The sequence below is a fragment of the Pseudophryne corroboree genome, chromosome 9 (genome assembly GCF_028390025.1).
Source record: "Pseudophryne corroboree isolate aPseCor3 chromosome 9, aPseCor3.hap2, whole genome shotgun sequence".
NCBI classification, from domain to species: Eukaryota; Metazoa; Chordata; class Amphibia; order Anura; family Myobatrachidae; genus Pseudophryne; species Pseudophryne corroboree.
The window spans coordinates 392,692,606-392,713,547 of record NC_086452.1 but is presented as its reverse complement, the minus strand read 5'-3'; the positions used below and the strand labels follow the sequence as shown (position 1 = coordinate 392,713,547).

At 45.6% G+C, this 20,942-nt stretch overlaps 1 protein-coding gene across 14 annotated transcripts in view; it reads left to right on the top strand.

Annotated features, from left to right (window-relative positions):
• Positions 1-20,942, top strand: part of ERC2 (ELKS/RAB6-interacting/CAST family member 2) — a 2,157,515-nt gene that overhangs the window by 463,927 nt on the left and 1,672,646 nt on the right. For all 14 annotated transcript variants that reach the window (XR_010186954.1, XR_010186951.1, XR_010186955.1 and 11 more), the window contains one exon: positions 12,677-12,751. Coding sequence is in view for 4 of the 14 variants with exons in the window: in XM_063940841.1 (XP_063796911.1) it covers positions 12,677-12,751 (75 nt within the window). In the remaining 10 variants the exon portion in view is untranslated. The remainder of the gene's footprint in view (positions 1-12,676; positions 12,752-20,942) is intronic.

Sequence of the window (20,942 nt, the reverse complement as noted above, 5' to 3'; positions counted from 1 at the left end):
GATGGCTGCGCCCATGCAGACACTTGGAGGGAAGTTTGGTTTGTAATCCATGTGGTAATGAAAACAGTAATGGCGGCGCCGGCCACCGGAGACAGGAGGCGCCAGGCTGACAGATGCACATCCAACCACGCGGACACAGCGGAGGCCGCGGCTGACGTAATCGCCACTCAGACACTCTGCATGCAGAAGTTCAGGGACGGCGGCGGAGGCCGCGGGAGACGCTATGCCAGGTGTAATATGGCGTTTACTGTGACAGCGTCCCAGAGTGACAGGAGAGGATACAGGAATGTACACATCAGGATAACAGATGGGATCCGGTCCTGGAGCGCTGAGCCAGCCCCAGGAGGCATCTGATGGGTAAGAAATGGCGTCCAGATGCCCGGATCGTGACAGAAAGTGGTCATGCTGTTGGCCCTGGCCTGGGCCAGGCGCGTGTCAGAATTGGCGGCTTTATACTGAAAAAGCCCTTATCTGATGTTCCATTCGGACAGGGCGGAATTGAGGACTCGTCCTCAGTTTCTCCCCAAGGTGGTTTCAGCGTCTCACCTGAACCAACCTATTGGTGGTGCCTGCGGCTACTAGGGACTTGGAGGCCTCCAAGTTGCTAGACGTTGTCAGTGCCCTGAAAATATATGTTTCCAGGACGGCTGGAGTCAGGAAATCTGACTCGCTGTTTATCCTGTGTGCACCCAACAAGCTGGGTGCTCCTGCTTCTAAGCAGACTATTGCTCGTTGGATTTGTAGTACAGTTCAGCTTGCACATTCTGTGGCAGGCCTGCCACAGCCAAAAATCTGTAAAAGCCCACTCCACAAGGAAGGTGGGCTCATCTTGGGCGGCTGCCCGAGGGGTCTCGGCTTTACAACTTTGCCGAGCAGCTACTTGGTCAGGAGCAAATACGTTTGTAAAATTCTACAAAATTGATATCCTGGCTGAGGAGGACCTGGAGTTCTCTCATTTGGTGCTGCAGAGTCATCCGCACTCTCCCGCCCGTTTGGGAGCTTTGGTATAATCCCCATGGTCCTTACGGAGTCCCCAGCATCCACTTAGGACGTTAGAGAAAATAAGAATTTACTTACCGATAATTCTATTTCTCATAGTCCGTAGTGGATGCTGGGCGCCCATCCCAAGTGCGGATTATCTGCAATACTTGTACATAGTTATTGTTACAAAAATCGGGTTATTATTGTTGTGAGCCATCTTTCAGAGGCTCCTCTGTTATCATGCTGTTAACTGGGTTCAGATCACAGGTTATACGGTGTGATTGGTGTGGCTGGTATGAGTCTTACCCGGGATTCAAAATCCTTCCTTATTGTGTACGCTCGTCCGGGCACAGTATCCTAACTGAGGCTTGGAGGAGGGTCATAGGGGGAGGAGCCAGTGCACACCAGTTAGTCCTAAAGCTTTCTTTAGATGTGCCCAGTCTCCTGCTTAGCCGCTATTCCCCATGGTCCTTACGGAGTCCCCAGCATCCACTACGGACTATGAGAAATAGAATTATCGGTAAGTAAATTCTTATTTTCCATTAATTGCATAAATTAAATGCTCCACACTCACATAATTGTATCTTTGTTAGTCACATTTTATTTATATAATGCCAGTTTGTTGTCTATTTTGTTCATGTTTTCCTTATATAAATGCTTTCAAATCCGAAAATTGACTAAATAAAATGATATAGTGTAAAAATACTGAGTTCCTGTAATGACATACAATGACATCAGACTGCCTGCTACATGTAATGTAATGTAATATTTTATAGGATCACTTACATTAAATATGCAGCATATTTAGTCCACACCTAATGTGATATGGCCTCGTGAAACCAAGAGATGCTAAAATATTGATAGAATTATTCCCAGCATCAGTGAGCCATGTATTATCATGGAATCCCCAGAAGAGGCGGGGACCATATTTATCAGGAATGACTCATCATTTCAGAATTTGTGTGAATACTTTTCTGTAACATCCTTTTAAATTTATAGGGGTTTTTTTTTTAAATCTTTAATTGCTCATTTTGTGTTTGGGGACCTTTGATTAATGGGTTTATATATTAAAAAGGCCCTAAAGACCTATTAATATCTCTGCTCATGGCTTTCCAGGTGCAGATTATGTAAGAATACAGTATATAGATTAAAGAAAAATATATATTTCTCTAACGTCCTAAGTGGATGCTGGGAACTCCGTAAGGACCATGGGGAATAGCGGCTCCGCAGGAGACTGGGCACAACTATAAAGAAAGCTTTAGACTACTGGTGTGCACTGGCTCCTCCCACTGTGACCCTCCTCCAGACTTCAGTTAGAATCTTGTGCCCGACTGAGCTGGATGCACACTAGGGGCTCTCCTGAGCTCCTAGAAAGAAAGTATATTTAGGTTTTTTATTTTCAGTGAGATCTGCTGGCAACAGACTCACTGCAGCGTGGGACTAAGGGGAGAAGAAGCGAACCTACGTAACAGGTGGTAGTTTGGGCTTCTTAGGCTACTGGACACCATTAGCTCCAGAGGGATCGACCGCAGGACCCGACCTTGGTGTTCGTTCCCGTAGCCGCGCCGCCGTCCCCCTTACAGAGCCAGAAGCATGAAGAGGCCCGGAAAATCGGCGGCAGAAGACTTCGGTCTTCACCAAGGTAGCGCACAGCACTGCAGCTGTGCGCCATTGCTCCTCATGTACACCTCACACTCCGGTCACTGATGGGTGCAGGGCGCTGGGGGGGGGGGGGGGGGGGGGGCGCCGCCCTGAGGGCAATATTAGGCACCTTGGCTGGCAAATCTACATCATATATAGTCCTAGAGGTTATATAGATGTAAAAAATACCCCTGCCAGTATTCCAGAAAAAGCGGGAGAAGTCCGCCGAAAAAGGGGCGGGGCCATCTCCCTCAGCACACTGGCGCCATTTTTCTCTCACAGCTCCGCTGGAAGGAAGCAAGATACAGAAGGGTAAAAAAGAGAGGGGGGGGGGGGGCACTAAATTTAGGCGCAGGATATATATATATATATATATATATATGAAAAGCAGCTATAAGGGAAAACACTCATTTATAGTGGGATCCCTGTGTTATATAGCGCTCTGGTGTGTGCTGGCATACTCTCTCTCTGTCTCCCCAAAGGGCTTTGTGGGGTCCTGTCCTCTGTCAGAGCATTCCCTGTGTGTTTGCGGTGTGTCGGTACGGCTGTGTCGACATGTTTGATGAGGAGGCTTATGTGGAGGCGGAGCAGATGCCTGGAAATGTGATGTCACCCCCTGCGGGGTCGACACCTGAGTGGATGGTGCTGTGGAAGGAATTACGCGACAGTGTCGACTCCTTGCATAAAAGGTTTGACGACATACCAAATGTGGGACAGCCGGCTTCTCAGCCTGTGCCTGCCCAGGCGTCTCAAAAGCCATCAGGGGCTCTAAAACGCCCGCTACCTCAGATGGCAGACACAGATGTCGACACAGATACTGACTCCAGTGTCGACGACGATGAGACTAATGTAACTTCCAGTAGGGCCACACGTTATATGATTGAGGCAATGAAAAATGTGTTGCACATTTCTGATGTTACCCACAGTACCACAAAAAAGGGTATTATGTTTGGAGAGAAAAAAACTACCAGTAGCTTTTCCTCCATCTGAGGAGTTAAATGAAGTGTGTGAAGAAGCTTGGGCTTCCCCTGATAAGAAACTGGTAATTTCTAAGAGGTTACTAATGGCGTACCCTTTCCCGCCAGAGGATAGGTCACGTTGGGAAACTTCCCCTAGAGTGGATAAAGCGCTCACACGCTTGTCAAAGAAGGTGGCACTACCGTCTCCGGATACTGCCGCCCTGAAGGAATCTGCTGATAGAAAGCAGGAGGCTATCCTGAAATCTATATATACACACACAGGTGTTATACTGAGACCAGCTATTGCTTCAGCATGGATGTGCAGTGCTGCAGCTGCATGGTCAGATTCCCTGTTAGAAAATATTGATACCCTAGACAGGGACACTATATTGCTAACCGTAGAGCATATAAAAGACGCACTTTTATACATGAGGGATGCACAGAGGGATATTTGCCGGCTGGCATCCAAAATTAGTGCAATGTCCATTTCTGCCAGGAGAGGGTTATGGACTCGGCAGTGGACAGGAGATGCAGATTCCAAAAGGCACATGGAAGTTCTGCCTTATAAGGGTGAGGAGTTGTTCGGGGATGGTCTCTCGGACCTCGTTTCCACAGCAACAGCTGGGAAGTCTACATTTTTACCCCATGTTCCCTCACAGCCAAAGAAAGCACCGTATTATCAGGTACAGTCCTTTCGGCTCAATAGGGGCAAGCTGGTTAAAGGTGCGTCCTTTCTGCCCAGAGGCAGAGGTAGGGGAAAAAAACTGCAGCATACAGCCAGTTCCCAGGAGCAAAAGTCCTACCCCGCTTCCTCTAAGTCCACAGCATGACGCTGGGGCTCCACAGGCGGAGCCAGGTATGGTGGGGGCCCATCTCAAATATTTCAGCAATCAGTGGGCTCGCTCACGGGTGGATCCCTGGATTTTTCAGATAGTATCTCAGGGGTACAAGCTGGAATTCGAGACGTCTCCCCCCCGCCGTTTCCTCAAATCTGCCTTGCCAACCACTCCCTCAGGCAGGGAGGCAGTGTTACAGGCAATTCACAAGCTGTATTCACAACAGGTGATAGTGAAAGTACCCCTACTTCAACAAGGAAGGGGTTACTATTCCATAATGTTTGTGGTACCGAAACCGGACGGTTCGGTGAGACCCATTTTAAATTTGAAATCCTTGAACACATATATAAAAAAATTCAAGTTCAAGATGGAATCACTCAGGGCGGTTATTGCAAGCCTGGACGAGGGGGATTACATGGTATCACTGGACATCAAGGATGCTTACCTGCATGTCCCCATTTACCATCCTCACCAGGAGTACCTCAGATTTGTGGTACAGGATTGTCATTACCAATTCCAGACGTTGCCGTTCGGTCTATCCACGGCTCCGAGGGTCTTTACCAAGGTAATGGCCGAAATGATGATACTCCTTCGAAAGAAGGGAGTTTTAATTATCCCGTACTTGGACGATCTCCTGATAAAGGCGAGGTCCAGAGAGCAGTTGTTGGTCGGGGTAGCACTATCTCGGGAGGTGCTACAACAGCACGGCTGGATTCTAAACATTCCAAAGTCACAGCTGGTCCCTACGACACGTCTACTGTTCCTGGGGATGGTTCTGGACACAGAACAGAAAAAAGTGTTTCTCCCGGAGGAGAAGGCCAAGGAGCTGTCATCTCTAGTCAGAGGCCTCCTAAAACCAAAACAGGTGTCGGTGCATCACTGCACGCGGATCCTGGGAAAGATGGTAGTTTCTTACGAAGCAATCCCATTCGGCAGGTTTCATGCAAGAACCTTTCAGTGGGACCTGTTGGACAAGTGGTCCGGATCGCATCTTCAGATGCATCGGCTGATAACCCTGTCTCCAAGGACAAGGGTGTCTCTGCTGTGGTGGCTGCAGAGTGCTCATCTTCAAGAGGGCCGCAGATTCGGCATACAGGACTGGGTCCTGGTGACCACGGATGCCAGCCTTCGAGGCTGGGGGGCAGTCACACACGGAAGAAACTTCCAAGGACTATGGTCAAGTCAGGAGACTTCCCTGCACATAAATATTCTGGAACTGAGGGCCATTTACAATGCCCTAAGTCAGGCAAAACCCCTGCTTCAAAACCAGCTGGTACTGATCCAGTCAGACAACATCACGGCGGTCGCCCACGTAAACCGACAGGGCGGCACGAGAAGCAGGACGGCAATGGCAGAAGCCACAAGGATTCTCCGATGGCCGGAAAATCACGTGTTAGCACTGTCAGCAGTGTTCATTCCGGGAGTGGACAACTGGGAAGCAGACTTCCTCAGCAGGCACGACCTCCACCCGGGAGAGTGGGGACTTCATCCAGAAGTCTTCCAACTGATTGTAAACCGTTGGGAAAAGCCACAGGTGGACATGATGGCGTCCCGCCTAAACAAAAAGCTAGAAAGATATTGCGCCAGGTCGAGAGACCCGCAGGCGATAGCTGTGGACGCTCTAGTGACACCGTGGGTGTACCGGTCGGTTTATGTGTTCCCTCCTCTTCCTCTAGTACCAAAGGTACTGAGGATAATAAGGAGAAGAGGAGTAAGAACTATACTCATTGTTCCGGATTGGCCAAGAAGAGCTTGGTACCCGGAACTTCAAGAAATGTTGTCAGAGGACCCATGGCCTCTGCCGCTCAGACAGGACCTGCTGCAGCAGGGGCCCTGTCTGTTCCAAGACTTACCGCGGCTGCGTTTGACGGCATGGCGGTTGAACACCGGATCCTGAAGGAAAAGGGCATTCCGGAGGAAGTCATTCCTACGCTGATTAAAGCTAGGAAAGAAGTAACCGCAAACCATTATCACCGCATATGGCGAAAATATGTTGCGTGGTGTGAGGCCAGGAAGGCCCCAACGGAGGAATTTCAGCTAGGCCGTTTCCTGCACTTCCTATAGTCAGGGGTGACTATGGGCCTAAAATTGGGTTCCATTAAGGTCCAGTTTTCGGCTCTATCGATTTTCTTCCAGAAAGAACTGGCTTCACTACCTGAAGTTCAAACTTTTGTTAAGGGTGTGCTGCATATTCAGCCCCCTTTTGTGCCTCCTGTGGCACCTTGGGATCTCAACGTGGTGTTGGATTTCCTAAAGTCACATTGGTTTGAGCCACTTAAAACCGTGGAATTGAAGTATCTCACGTGGAAAGTGGTCATGTTGTTGGCCTTTGCTTCGGCCAGGCGTGTATTAGAATTGGCGGCTTTGTCATGTAAAAGCCCTTATCTGATTTTCCATATGGATAGGGCAGAATTGAGGACTCGTCCCCGGTTTCTCCCTAAAGTGGTATCAGCTTTTCATCTGAACCAACCTATCGTGGTGCCTGCGGCTACAAATGACTTGGAGGCTTCCAAGTTGTTGGACGTAGTCAGGGCCCTGAAAATCTATGTTTCCAGGACAGCTGGAGTCAGGATGACTGACTCGCTCTTTATCCTGTATGCACCCAACAAGTTGGGTGCACCTGCTTCAAAGCAGACTATTGCTCGCTGGATCTGTAGCACGATTCAGCTTGCACATTATGCGGCTGGACTGCCGCATCCTAAATCAGTGAAAGCCCATTCCACGAGGAAGGTGGGCTCTTCTTGGGCGGCTGCCCGAGGGGTCTCGGCTCTTCAACTTTGCCGAGCAGCTACTTGGTCGGGGTCAAACACGTTTGCTAAATTCTACAAGTTTGACACCCTGGCTGAGGAGGACCTAGAGTTTGCCCATTCGGTGCTGCAGAGTCATCCGCACTCTCCCGCCCGTTTGGGAGCTTTGGTATAATCCCCATGGTCCTTACGGAGTTCCCAGCATCCACTTAGGACGTTAGAGAAAATAAGAATTTACTCACCGGTAATTCTATTTCTCGTAGTCCGTAGTGGATGCTGGGCGCCCATCCCAAGTGCGGATTGTCTGCAATACTTGTATATAGTTATTGCCTAACTAAAGGGTCATTGTTGAGCCATCTGTTGAGAGGCTCAGTTGTTATCATACTGTTAACTGGGTATTGTATCACGAGTTATACGGTGTGATTGGTGTGGCTGGTATGAGTCTTACCCGGGATTCAAAATCCTTCCTTATTGTGTCAGCTCTTCCGGGCACAGTATCCTAACTGAAGTCTGGAGGAGGGTCATAGTGGGAGGAGCCAGTGCACACCAGTAGTCTAAAGCTTTCTTTATAGTTGTGCCCAGTCTCCTGCGGAGCCGCTATTCCCCATGGTCCTTACGGAGTTCCCAGCATCCACTACGGACTACGAGAAATAGAATTACCGGTGAGTAAATTCTTATTTTTTTAAATTAAAGGGTTTCAATAATAATAAAGCATTTTTTTTTCTTGTTTCTCGCATCTGCTATCTCCATCCTAAGATGATAAATAGAAGCCTTAAATTTTGCTAAACTTCCGCCTCACCCAACCCTTGCAGGAATTACAGCTAATTGTCATTGATAAATTGAAATCTTGAACCCGAATGTGACACGTGACACTTGGGTGTATTTGAAAATTTGGTTTACATAGAGTAATGTGCATCTACAACATGTATGCTTTTCTGCTGAAATGCAGATGAAACATTGAGGATATTATCTATTGAAAAGTTAAGAATGAAACCTAATCAGTGGTAGTCATTGACAGCAGTGACGTCGAAGGTAGACAATGCCTTAGGTACTTAGAATGGGGGTAAAGGGCCTAATTCAGACCTGATTGATGTGTTGCAAATTACACTGTCCTGCGATCAGATAGTTTCCACCCGTGTGGAGTGAAATATCGCCCCGTGCAAGTGTGTAATTGCATGTTTGCGCTGTGAGAAAATTCCCCTCAGTGGACAGCTGCAAAATCGTTAGCATCACACTCACCATCGAATGTCTTTCCCATTCTGTGCAGTCTGTACGTAGCTCAATACTTACTCCTCCAGTGCGAAGAAATCAGGCTGATTGGGTCTGGAGCTGACGTCACCCTGAAAACGCTGTGGAACGCCCTGAAAACGCTGTGGAACGCCTGACACTCCCTGAAAACGGGCAGTAACCACCCACAAATATCCGTTTCCTGTCAATCACCATGAGAACGCCCGTGCAGTCTAAATTTTCGCACCATCCTGTCGCTGTTTAGCGACGTGTGTGCATATTGCAGTGCATATGCATGCACAGTTGTTCAATAATCGCCCGCTGTGGGAAAATAATGTGGCCACACCCCCTCCCAAAAAATCTTGTAACATACTGCAGAAAGCCATTAGGTACCAGAATATTACTAGTTATTTATGCATTACTGAATTACACAATGTAGAAATGCCTAAAATGATGTAATTCAAATGGAAAACTAATCTGCTGGAAGTATCAGGGGGTTGTTTTAAAGAATGATACTCCTAGAAATAGATCATTTCTTAAGTGCCAAATTTCCAAACTCACAAGGTATCAGAAGTCATTTTTCTGATGCTGTTCCATTCACATGGTTATTTTGCTAGGGATTTCCCCATCATACTTGCAGATCTTGCTGATTAAAGTGACATTTGGAAACTGGTAAGTGGACTGGGAGAAGCTGTTTACGTTAGTTTTGCTCCCAGCTCTTCAAACAAGACATCAGTGTATAAGTTCGGACAGTCACAAATTCCACACATCATCGATGTGCTGAGAGTACTGAAATCCAATCTCAAGAGAGCTATGAAGTATATGCTACTTCACCGCCTCGCACACAAGGTGGAGGAGTCTGAGTCAGTCCGTAGCAGATGGAACCAATAACATATACAGGAAAGTATTGGGTAGCACGGTTGTACTTTAGCACACCTCTGGAGACCTGTCCACTTAAGCAGTCCATAATCTTTTGCTACATATGTTGTTGATCTTTTTTCTGATGTAACCTACAAGGTGTTCTTTTCTTCCAAAGACATATTATGCTCAAGTGGTATACGCGGATTGGTTTCCTTTTTGAGTTTTTCCATTACTCTGATGCTACTAATTAAACCAAAGTGAATTACAGTAACCACTTATGTAAGTGTTTTGTGGGATAATAGTGTTCCCTTCAAACAATTATTGTAGTTGTGAAAGTAATTATTTCCCTTTAAGCAAATTGTATTGGAACTCCAGTTATATTTTCAAGTCATTCATGCACTTGTTGAGTCTTTTCAGGTCACAAATGGCTTCTTCTTTTTTCATAATGTTTTCTTTTATTTTCATCCCTTCCCTATGATTTCATTTTAAAGTGCATCCATACTTTACTCTTGTCCGTGGACAACTACTCCGCCATTAAAAACATACCAGCCTACTCTCCCAGAATATCTGGGAGACTCCTAAATGTTGAAGAGCTGTCCCATATTCCTGGGAGAGTATATAACCCTCCCGCATCCCATCTACTTCTGCAGTGGCTGAAGAATGTGATGATTGTCTGCGAGTCGCGTCATCATTCCTCCTACTACAAACTGCAGCGAATCACAGCGGGGACAGGGCAGTGTTGATGCAATACATGGCACCTTGTCCCTGCAACATCCCGCTCCAGGATCTCCTGCAAAGAAGTCTAAGGCCGACTAAACATCAGAATGATGTAGGATGACATGCTGCATTTGGCAGGATGGCATTGTACACAATATCTTCTGGTCCGCCAACTGGAAGATATGACATGCAACTGCGGGAGTGTGCAAATCGATCATACACACTGCGCGATATGGCAAATATATAATTCCGATTAGGCCGGACACAACATATTGGTCCGAGATCGTTCTAGGGTGTACCCACCCTAGGAAAGTCATATATATAGAGAGAGAGAGAGAGAGGAAAGCAAATATTTTAGAAGTAATTAGGTAAAATGGCTGATAAATTCTGATTTAGTAACTTTATGCTGAAACAGTAGCATGTTAATTATAGCAATCATTCATATTAAATGCCATTATAATATTGCATAAACAAGCATACTTGCTTACCTAGATAGCTCTGGGGTTTTTTTTTTAACACGTTAATGACAGCTCGATAATGTGGGTAAGGTGCAATGGTGGTAGGAAGCTGTGCTTTAAATCAAGTATTTAACTTTTGCAATCCATTTGTAATTGCCACAGAGAAAAATAAAAAAATAAAAATGAACAAATGCATTAGTCACAGATGACCAATAATGTCAATAAGATGTGCTGGAGAGTGGCGGACATTTTTTTTTAGGACACATTCTCCTCCTTATTCTTCTCACCAGTATGTTCTCTATGGTGGGCAGTGTGATGTCGTCCACACTCAGCCTGGCCTAAGGGAGTCAGGGAGATCACCACTATTTCTGGGAGTCTCCCTGGCATTCAGGAAGAGTCGGTAAGTATGATGCAAACTAATTAAAACATATATATTTGTTTGCTTTGGATTACCGAACCTTTATGTTTGTGCAATTTTTTATTAAATAAACTTTATAAACTGTATTTTTCTTCAACGCCATATTTTTCTGAGTGAAAGCTTTCATGAAATATACAACAGGGTCTATGTGTTTTCCAGACTAACTAAAGTCCCAAAGTTTATATAATCAAGGATAGAATTGATTCATATTTATTCTACACGTGGGCTGTAGGAAAAGCAGCATATACAGTAAGGTCTACATAGTGGCTTATACAGCATGTTCTCCCCTTAGTGCAAATCAACTCTACTGTGCCTCCAGGGTAATTACATTAATGAACAGTGCTGTACTATATGGCATTACATTGCCTAGGCTTTCTGTTTGGTGGGTTTTACCAGAACGATCCCAAATTTTGCTATTGGGAGTGTTTAACCAAGGTTCTTTGTTTCTAGAGTTAATCCTCACTTATTTTATTTGTTTTAACACTGGTCTACTGCTTTTAACATCCAATTAAAAACATGGTCTAATAAAGTGGGGAAGCTCTTGACGCATGGGGGATATGATTTTCTGCTAATATTGGCAGTGCAGACTTGTCAGCGTAGAATGACCATTTGAGCGAAGAAGACAAAATTTAGACAGAATAACTTCATTTTTAAGGTTCAACTGACCACTGAACAAAGCTGAAAGTGAAATCAGACAGTTGGGTGGTGACTGCTATTGCTGTTTGGTTGTGGATATCAGCTGACCACAGAAAGCAGGCCCTACGAGAACCAGCCATACAGCTGGACTTGTCTATCAAACTTGGCCATCTATAGAACATAAGGAACATCTCAATATTAATGTAGTGAAAGTGATTTTTTTTCCCCTTAAGTCCTTATTTAACAGCAATGAAGAGCACTGGGGGAAGGGGGTGTTGTATCCTATAAGTCGCGGTAACGCAATCATTAAATTTGGTTTACATAACAATGGAGATAAGTATTTTTTTGGCTCATTTTAAGGGACTTTTTGAAAAAGTGAAAACGGACTGATTACTCCCACCTGCAAGTCTAAAAAACACTTGTCCCACTTATAAAGCACCCCAGTATACCTGTCCCATACCTTGTACCACAATTTCCATCACTTTGCATCTTTTGAACCCAAAAATTGCATGTCATTATTGTCTAATTAAAAACTTTTAAGTGCCTGATTAGTTATAAGGGGCGAGTGTCCCAGGGGTTCTGAATAAAATCCAGACTTTTTATCGCTTATAGGGGTTTTGCACTACTTTTCACCAGCTCTGAGACAATGAAGAGAAATTTGCGATGAACCCCATGGAGACTTATCGGCGATAACTTATCGGCGCTAATAGTATACCGGATTATCGCATTTGCAATAATTTATCGTGAAACCACGATATTGTGGCTAATAGATTACCCCCTAGATGTGGCTTTTTAAATAAATATAATTGTTTTTTGTCTTTTACCTGTTTCACATTGTGACTGTCTACTGAAAATGTTAACTTCTGTTTTCTGTTGGGTTTTTATTTGTTTAGTTTTTAAAGAACATTTCATTTAATCAAAACGACGTCTGGATTTGCTGTGTTAGTATCATGAAGACGTAGCTTGCTACCTTGGCAATAGTGAGCATTAATAATTGATGATGTTCCTCGCATTAATTCATGCATTGGCTGTAACAGAAGACAGTGGCTGCTGCAGACTCATGTACCTGTAGACTCCCAGATACAGTCTTACAGAATAACTCAGCCTAGTTTTTATAACTGACATTTCTTTTATGTTCCATTAATGAAATTAAAGTATGAGTCGCCAGGCTTACTTCTACCGTGTTCCTCCACAGGAGCTGCACAGACGGAATCAGCTCCAGTCCGAGTCGGCCAAGACCAAAGCTCTGCAGACTGTCATCGAGATGAAGGTAATTGTCTAACTCTGACCACTTGTCCTACATAACCTGCTGTATCTTAAGGGATCACATCTTACATACCCTGCTGTATATTTAGTGTTCACATTTTACATACCCTGCTGTATATTAAGGGATCACATCTGACATACCCTGCTGTATATGAAGGGATCACATACATACCCTGCTGTATATTTAGCGTTCACATTTTACATACCCTGCTATATATTTAGTGTTCACATTTTACATACCCTGCTGTATATTTAGGGATCACATCATACATACCCTGCTGTATATTTAGGGATCACATCATACATACCCTGCTGTATATTTAGTGTTCATATTTTACATACCCTGCTATATATTTAGGGATCACATCTTACCCTGCTGTATATATAGGGGTCACATCTTACATACCCTGCTGCATCTTAGGTCACCACTTGTCCTACATACCGTGCTCTCTAAGGTGATCACATGTCTTGCTTATGCTGCTGTATATTGAGTGATCACTTCTTACATACCCTGCGTTAAATTAAATAATCATACTTTACATTAAATGATCATATCATACATACCCTGCTTTACATTAAATGATAATATCATACATACCCTGCTTTACATTAAATGATCATATCATACATACCCTGCTTTTACATTAAATGATCATATCATACATACCCTGCTTTACATTAAATGATCATATCATACATACCCTGCTTTACATTAAATGATCATATCATACATACCCTGCTTTACATTAAATGATAATATCATACATACCCTGCTTTACATTAAATGATAATATCATACATACCCTGCTTTACATTAAATGATCATATCATACATACCCTGCTTTTACATTAAATGATCATATCATACATACCCTGCTTTACATTAAATGATAATATCATACATACCCTGCTTTACATTAAATGATAATATCATACATACCCTGCTTTACATTAAATGATCATATCATACATACCCTGCTTTACAATTAATAAACACTCATCATAGATGCTCCAGTATACATTAAACACTTTATATATAAACTGCTGTATCTTAATCAATTCTCTTATGTACTGTAAACTTGTAGAAACTTACCATTTTCACTATAGATTTAATAGGTAATTCAATAGGATGCTGTACATTCAATGACAATTTACAATTCTACTTGAATGGGGACATTTAGATTGAGGTAATAGTAGTAACTACTGTATATAAAAGAAAGGATTAGCCAGTGGTTCCAAAACTTTCTTCACTCACGGCGCCTTAGAATATCAGCGTTTTTTTCATGGCACCTCTAGGATAAACATTGGCGTTAGGGACATTCACAGGCAAATGCACTACAGTAGATGTGTGGAGATGAAAGTAAATTATGGCCTTAATGTTGGGTGCACACTGTGAGATAGCTCCTGCTGATCCGATAAACCCTCCCATCCTACAGAGTGATTATCGGAGCGGTGTGTACACACTATGTAACTTCTAGCTTAGTGTGTACTTTCTTTAGAACTCCTTACTGGGATCGATTGAGCAGCACGCCAGATCTCCTTTTTGGTATTAAAATTTGGTATGCAGCACACGTGATCTCCTTACCGGGATTCATATAGGGTGTGCAGCACACTTGATCTCCTTACGGGGATTCATATAGGGTGTGCATCACACGTGTTCTCCTTACCGGGATTCATATAGGGTGTGCTGCACATGTGATCTCCTTACCGAAATTCATACAGGGTGTGCAGCACACGTGATCTCCTTACCGAAGTTCATATAGGGTGTGCAGCACACTAGATCTCCTTACTGGGATTCATATACAGTAGGATGTACAGCACACGTGATCTCCTTACCGGGATTCATATAGGGTGTGCAGCACATGTGATCTCCTTACTGAAATTCATACAGGGTGTGCAGCACACGTGATCTCCTTGCCGAAGTTCATATAGGGTGTGCAGCACACTAGATCTCCTTACCGGGATTCATATAGGGGGTGCAGCACACCTGATCTCCTTACCGGAATTCATATAGGTTATGCAGCACGCCTGATATTCTTACCCAGATTCATATAGGGTGTGCAGAACACCAGGTCACCTAATCAGGATTCATATAGGATGTGCAGCTCACCAGATCTCCTAACTGTGATTCATATAGGGTGTGCAGCACATCAGATCTCCTTACCCGCATTCATATAGTGTGTGCAGCACACCAGATCGCGACCACCCAATCTGACCTTTGCAGGAGTGTATATCTGCTAATGCTCTTGCTAACACACTATCCAATTATCCGGTTGCTCAGCCAATTATTGGCTATTCAGCCTGATAATTGGATAGTATGTACCCGGCTTTAGAGGTGCATCAGATGTGGATTTACACACATCTTTATTCTACGTCTATTAGGACAAATCAGTTAAGCTTGGTGCAAGTTTCTGAATTGATGATAACCAATGCAGTTTTCTGTATCTGTGCGCTAGAGTTGCACGAGTCTAAAGATACAGAAACCTGACGCACAGAGGCATTTTTGCAGGTACATAAAAGTTTAATTTTTGCATTTTACTCCAAATGAAACCCAAAGGGGCTGACGCAGAGTTGACGATTTGTGGAGCGTATTGCACTGCTTACTGCTTGTTAACCTAGCATGCACAAGTCATCCAAATTTTAGGCTCTCTCCATTTCTGAATAAGCAGCAGGGGTGTTGTCATAGAGGCAATGGTGACATAATTGTGGGTTATGTAGAGTTGTCAGAGAAGGGTAAATACGCGTGTTTCTCTAACGTCCTAGTGGATGCTGGGACTCCGTCAGGACCATGGGGAATAGCGGGCTCCGCAGGAGACAGGGCACATCTAAATAAAGCTTTTAGGATCACATGGTGCGTACTGGCTCCTCCCCCTATGACCCTCCTCCAAGCCTCAGTTAGGTTTTTGTGCCCGTCCGAGAAGGGTGCAATCTAGGTGGCTCTCCTAAAGAGCTGCTTAGAAAAAGTTTTTTTTAGGTTTAAATCTCAGTGAATCCTGCTGGCAACAGGATCACTGCATCGAGGGACTTAGGGGAGAGATTTCCAACTCACCTGCGTGCAGGATGGATTGGAGTCTTAGGCTACTGGACACTTAGCTCCAGAGGGAGTCGGAACACAGGTCCTCCTGGGGTTCGTCCCGGAGCCGCGCCGCCGATCCCCCTTACAGACGCTGAAGACGGAGGTCCGGAAAGCAGGCGGCAGAAGACTCCTCAGTCTTCATGAAGGTAGCGCACAGCACTGCAGCTGTGCGCCATTGTTGCTACACGTCTCACTGATTCAGTCACGGAGGGTGCAGGGCGCTGCTGGGGGCGCCCTGGGCAGCAATATTAAATACCTTTAGTGGCAAAATAAATACATCACATATAGCCATTAAGGCTATATGTATGTATTTAACCCAGGCCAGTTTTCTTAAAACCCGGGAGAAAAGCCCGCCGAAAAAGGGGCGGAGCTTATTCTCCTCAGCACTCAGCGCCATTTTCCTGCTCAGCTCCGCTGGTGAGGAAGGCTCCCAGGACTCTCCCCTGCACTGCACTACAGAAACAGGGTAACAAAGAGAAGGGGGGCATAATTTGGCGATATTGATATATTAAAAGCGCTTATATCAAAAACAACACCTTCTAGGGTTGTTTATATACATTTATAGCGCTTTTGGTGTGTGCTGGCAAACTCTCCCTCTGTCTCCCCAAAGGGCTAAGAGGGTCCTGTCTTCGATTAGAGCATTCCCTGTGTGGCTGCTGTGTGTCGGTACGTGTGTATCGACATGTATGAGGACGATGTTGGTGTGGAGGCAGAGCAATTGCCGGTAATGGTGATGTCACCCCCTAGGGAGTCGACACCGGAATGGATGGCTTTAGTTATGGAATTACGTGATAATGTTAGCACATTACAAAAGTCAGTTGACGAAATGAGACGGCCGGAAAACCAGTTAGTACTGGCTCAGGCGTCTCAGACACCGTCAGGGGCTGTAAAACGTCCCTTACCTCAGTCAGTCGACACGGGTACCGACACAGATGAATCTAGTGTCGACGGTGAAGAAACAAACGTATTTTCCAATAGGGCCACACGTTATATGATCACGGCAATGAAGGAGGCTTTGCAGATCTCTGATACTGCTGGTACCTCAAAAAGGGGTATTATGTGGGGGGTGAAAAAACTACCTGTAGCTTTTCCAGAATCAGAGGAATTGAATGACGTGTGTGACGAAGCGTGGGTTAACCCAGATAGAAAACTGCTAATTTCCAAGAAGTTATTGGCATTATACCCTTTCCCACCAGAGGTTAGGGCGCGCTGGGAAACACCCCCTAGGGTGGATAAGGCGCTCACACGTTTATCAAAACAAGTGGCGTTGCCGTCTCCTGATACGGCCGCCCTCAAGGATCCAGCAGATAGGAGGCTGGAAACTACACTGAAGAGTATATACACACATACTGGTGTTATACTGCGACCGGCAGTAGCCTCAGCCTGGATGTGCAGTGCTGGGGTAGTGTGGTTGGATTCTCTGACTGAAAATATTGATACCCTGGATAGGGACAGTATTTTATTGACTCTAGAGCAATTAAAGGATGCTTTTCTTTATATGCGAGATGCTCAGAGGGATATTTGTACTCTAGCATCAAGAGTAAGCGCGATGTCCATATCTGCCAGAAGAAGTTTATGGACGCGACAGTGGTCAGGTGATGCGGATTCCAAAAGGCATATGGAAGTATTGCCATATAAAGGAGAGGAATTATTTGGGGTCGGTCTTTCGGACCTGGTGGCCACGGCAACTGCCGGCAAATCCACTTTTTTACCTCAGACCCCCTCCCAACAGAAAAAGACACCGTCTTTTCAGCCGCAGTCCTTTCGCTCCTATAAAAACAAGCGACCAAAAGGACAGTCTTATCTGCCGCGAGGCAGAGGAAAGGGTAAGAGAGGGCAGCAAGCAGCCCCTGCCCAGGACCAGAAGCCCGCCCCGGGTTCTACAAAGCCATCAGCATGACGCTGGGGCTTTACAAGCGGACTCAGGAGCGGTGGGGGGTCGACTCAAGATTTTCAGCAATCAGTGGGCTCGCTCACAAGTGGACCCGTGGATCCTGCAGATAATATCTCAGGGTTACATGTTGGAGTTCGAAAGGTCTCCCCCTCGCCGGTTCCTAAAGTCTGCTTTACCAACGTCTCCCTCAGAAAGGACGTCGGTTTTGGAAGCCATTCACAAGCTGTATTCTCAGCAGGTGATAGTCAAGGTACCCCTCCTACAACAGGGAAAGGGGTATTATTCCACACTATTTGTGGTACCGAAGCCGGACGGTTCGGTAAGACCTATTCTAAACCTGAAATCCTTGAACCTGTACATACAGAAATTCAAGTTCAAGATGGAGTCACTCAGAGCAGTGATAGCGAATCTGGAAGAAGGGGACTTCATGGTGTCCCTGGACATAAAAGATGCTTATCTGCATGTCCCAATTTACCCCTCACACCAAGGGTATCTCAGGTTCGTGATACAAGACTGTCATTATCAGTTTCAAACGCTGCCGTTTGGTTTGTCCACGGCCCCTCGGGTCTTTACCAAGGTAATGACCGAAATGATGGTTCTTCTACGAAGAAAAGGCGTATTAATTATCCCTTACTTGGACGATCTCCTGATAAGGGCAAAGTCCAGAGAACAGCTGGAAGTCGGTGTAGCACTAACCCAGGTAGTGCTTCAGCAACACGGGTGGATTCTGAATCTTCCAAAATCTCAATTGACCCCGACAACTCGTCTGCTGTTCCTGGGAATGATTCTGGACACGGTTCAGAAAAAGGTGTTTCTCCCGGAGGAGAAAGCAAGGGAGTTATCCGAACTTGTCAGGAACCTCCTAAAACCAGGAACTGTGTCAGTACATCAATGCACAAGAGTCCTGGGAAAGATGGTGGCTTCTTACGAAGCGATTCCATTCGGCAGATTCCATGCACGGACATTTCAGTGGGATCTGCTGGACAAATGGTCCGGATCGCATCTGCACATGCATCAGCGGATAACACTGTCACCAAGAACAAGGTTGTCTCTCCTGTGGTGGTTGCAGAGTGCCCATCTGTTAGAGGGCCGCAGATTCGGCATACAGGACTGGGTCCTGGTGACTACGGATGCCAGCCTACGAGGCTGGGGAGCAGTCACACAGGGAAGAAACTTCCAGGGCGTGTGGTCAAACCTGGAGACGTCCCTTCACATAAATATACTGGAGCTAAGAGCGATCTACAATGCTCTAAGCCTGGCAAAATCGCTGCTTCAGGGTCAGCCGGTGTTGATCCAGTCGGACAACATCACGGCAGTCGCCCACGTAAACCGACAAGGCGGCACGAGAAGCAGAAGAGCAATGACAGAAGCTGCAAGGATTCTGCGCTGGGCGGAGAATCATGTCATAGCACTGTCAGCAGTGTTCATCCCGGGAGTGGACAACTGGGAAGCAGACTTCCTCAGCAGACACGACCTTCACCCGGGAGAGTGGGGACTTCATCCAGAAGTCTTCCACATGATTGTGAACCGTTGGGAAAGACCAAAGGTGGACATGATGGCGTCTCGCCTCAACAAAAAATTGGACAGATATTGCGCCAGGTCAAGAGACCCTCAGGCAATAGCTGTGGACGCTCTGGTAACACCGTGGGTGTACCAGTCGGTGTATGTGTTCCCTCCTCTGCCTCTCATACCAAAGGTACTGAGAATTATACGGAAAAGAGGAGTAAGAACAATACTGGTGGCTCCGGACTGGCCAAGAAGAACTTGGTATCCGGAACTTCAAGAGATGCTCACGAAGGATCCATGGCCTCTACCTCTAAGAAGGGATCTGCTTCAGCAGGGACCTTGTATGTTCCAAGACTTACCGCGTCTGCGTTTGACGGCATGGCGGTTGAACGCCGGATTCTAAAAGAAAAGGGCATTCCAGAGGAAGTTATTCCTACCTTGATTAAGGCTAGAAAGGAAGTGACTGTACAACATTATCACCGCATTTGGCGAAAATATGTTGCGTGGTGTGAGGCCAAGAAGGCTCCAACGGAAGAATTTCAATTGGGTCGATTCTTACATTTCCTGCAAGCAGGATTGTCTATGGGCCTAAAATTGGGGTCCATTAAAGTTCAAATTTCGGCCTTATCAATCTTCTTCCAGAAGGAATTGGCATCAGTGCCTGAAGTACAAACTTTTGTCAAAGGTGTACTACATATACAACCCCCAATAGTGCCTCCAGTGGCACCGTGGGATTTGAACGTAGTTTTGAATTTTCTCAAATCTCATTGGTTTGAGCCTCTAAAATCGGTAGATTTAAAATACCTTACATGGAAGGTAACCATGCTATTGGCCCTGGCTTCAGCCAGGAGAGTTTCAGAGTTGGCGGCTTTATCATACAAAAGCCCATATCTGATTTTCCATTCGGACAGGGCAGAACTGCGGACACGTCCTCATTTTCTCCCTAAGGTGGTTTCGGCTTTTCACTTGAACCAGCCTATTGTGGTGCCTGCGGCTACTAGCGACTTGGAGGACTCCAAGTTACTGGACGTTGTCAGAGCATTAAAAATATATATTTCAAGGACAGCTGGAGTCAGAAAATCTGACTCGTTGTTTATATTGTATGCACCCAACAAGATGGGTGCTCCTGCGTCTAAACAGACGATTGCACGTTGGATCTGTAGCACAATCCAACTTGCACATTCTGTGGCAGGCCTGCCACAGCCTAAATCTGTAAAGGCCCACTCCACAAGGAAAGTGGGCTCATCTTGGGCGGCTGCCCGAGGGGTCTCGGCATTACAACTTTGCCGAGCAGCTACGTGGTCAGGGGAGAACACGTTTGTAAAATTTTACAAATTTGATACTCTGGCTAAGGAGGACCTGGAGTTCTCTCATTCGGTGCTGCAGAGTCATCCGCACTCTCCCGCCCGTTTGGGAGCTTTGGTATAATCCCCATGGTCCTGACGGAGTCCCAGCATCCACTAGGACGTTAGAGAAAATAAGAATTTACTTACCGATAATTCTATTTCTCATAGTCCGTAGTGGATGCTGGGCGCCCATCCCAAGTGCGGATTGTCTGCAATACTTGTACATAGTTATTGTTACAAAGATCGGGTTATTACTATTGTTGTGAGCCATCTTTTCAGAGGCTACTTCGTTTTTTGTTATCATACTGTTAACTGGGTTCAGATCACAAGTTGTACGGTGTGATTGGTGTGGCTGGTATGAGTCTTACCCGGG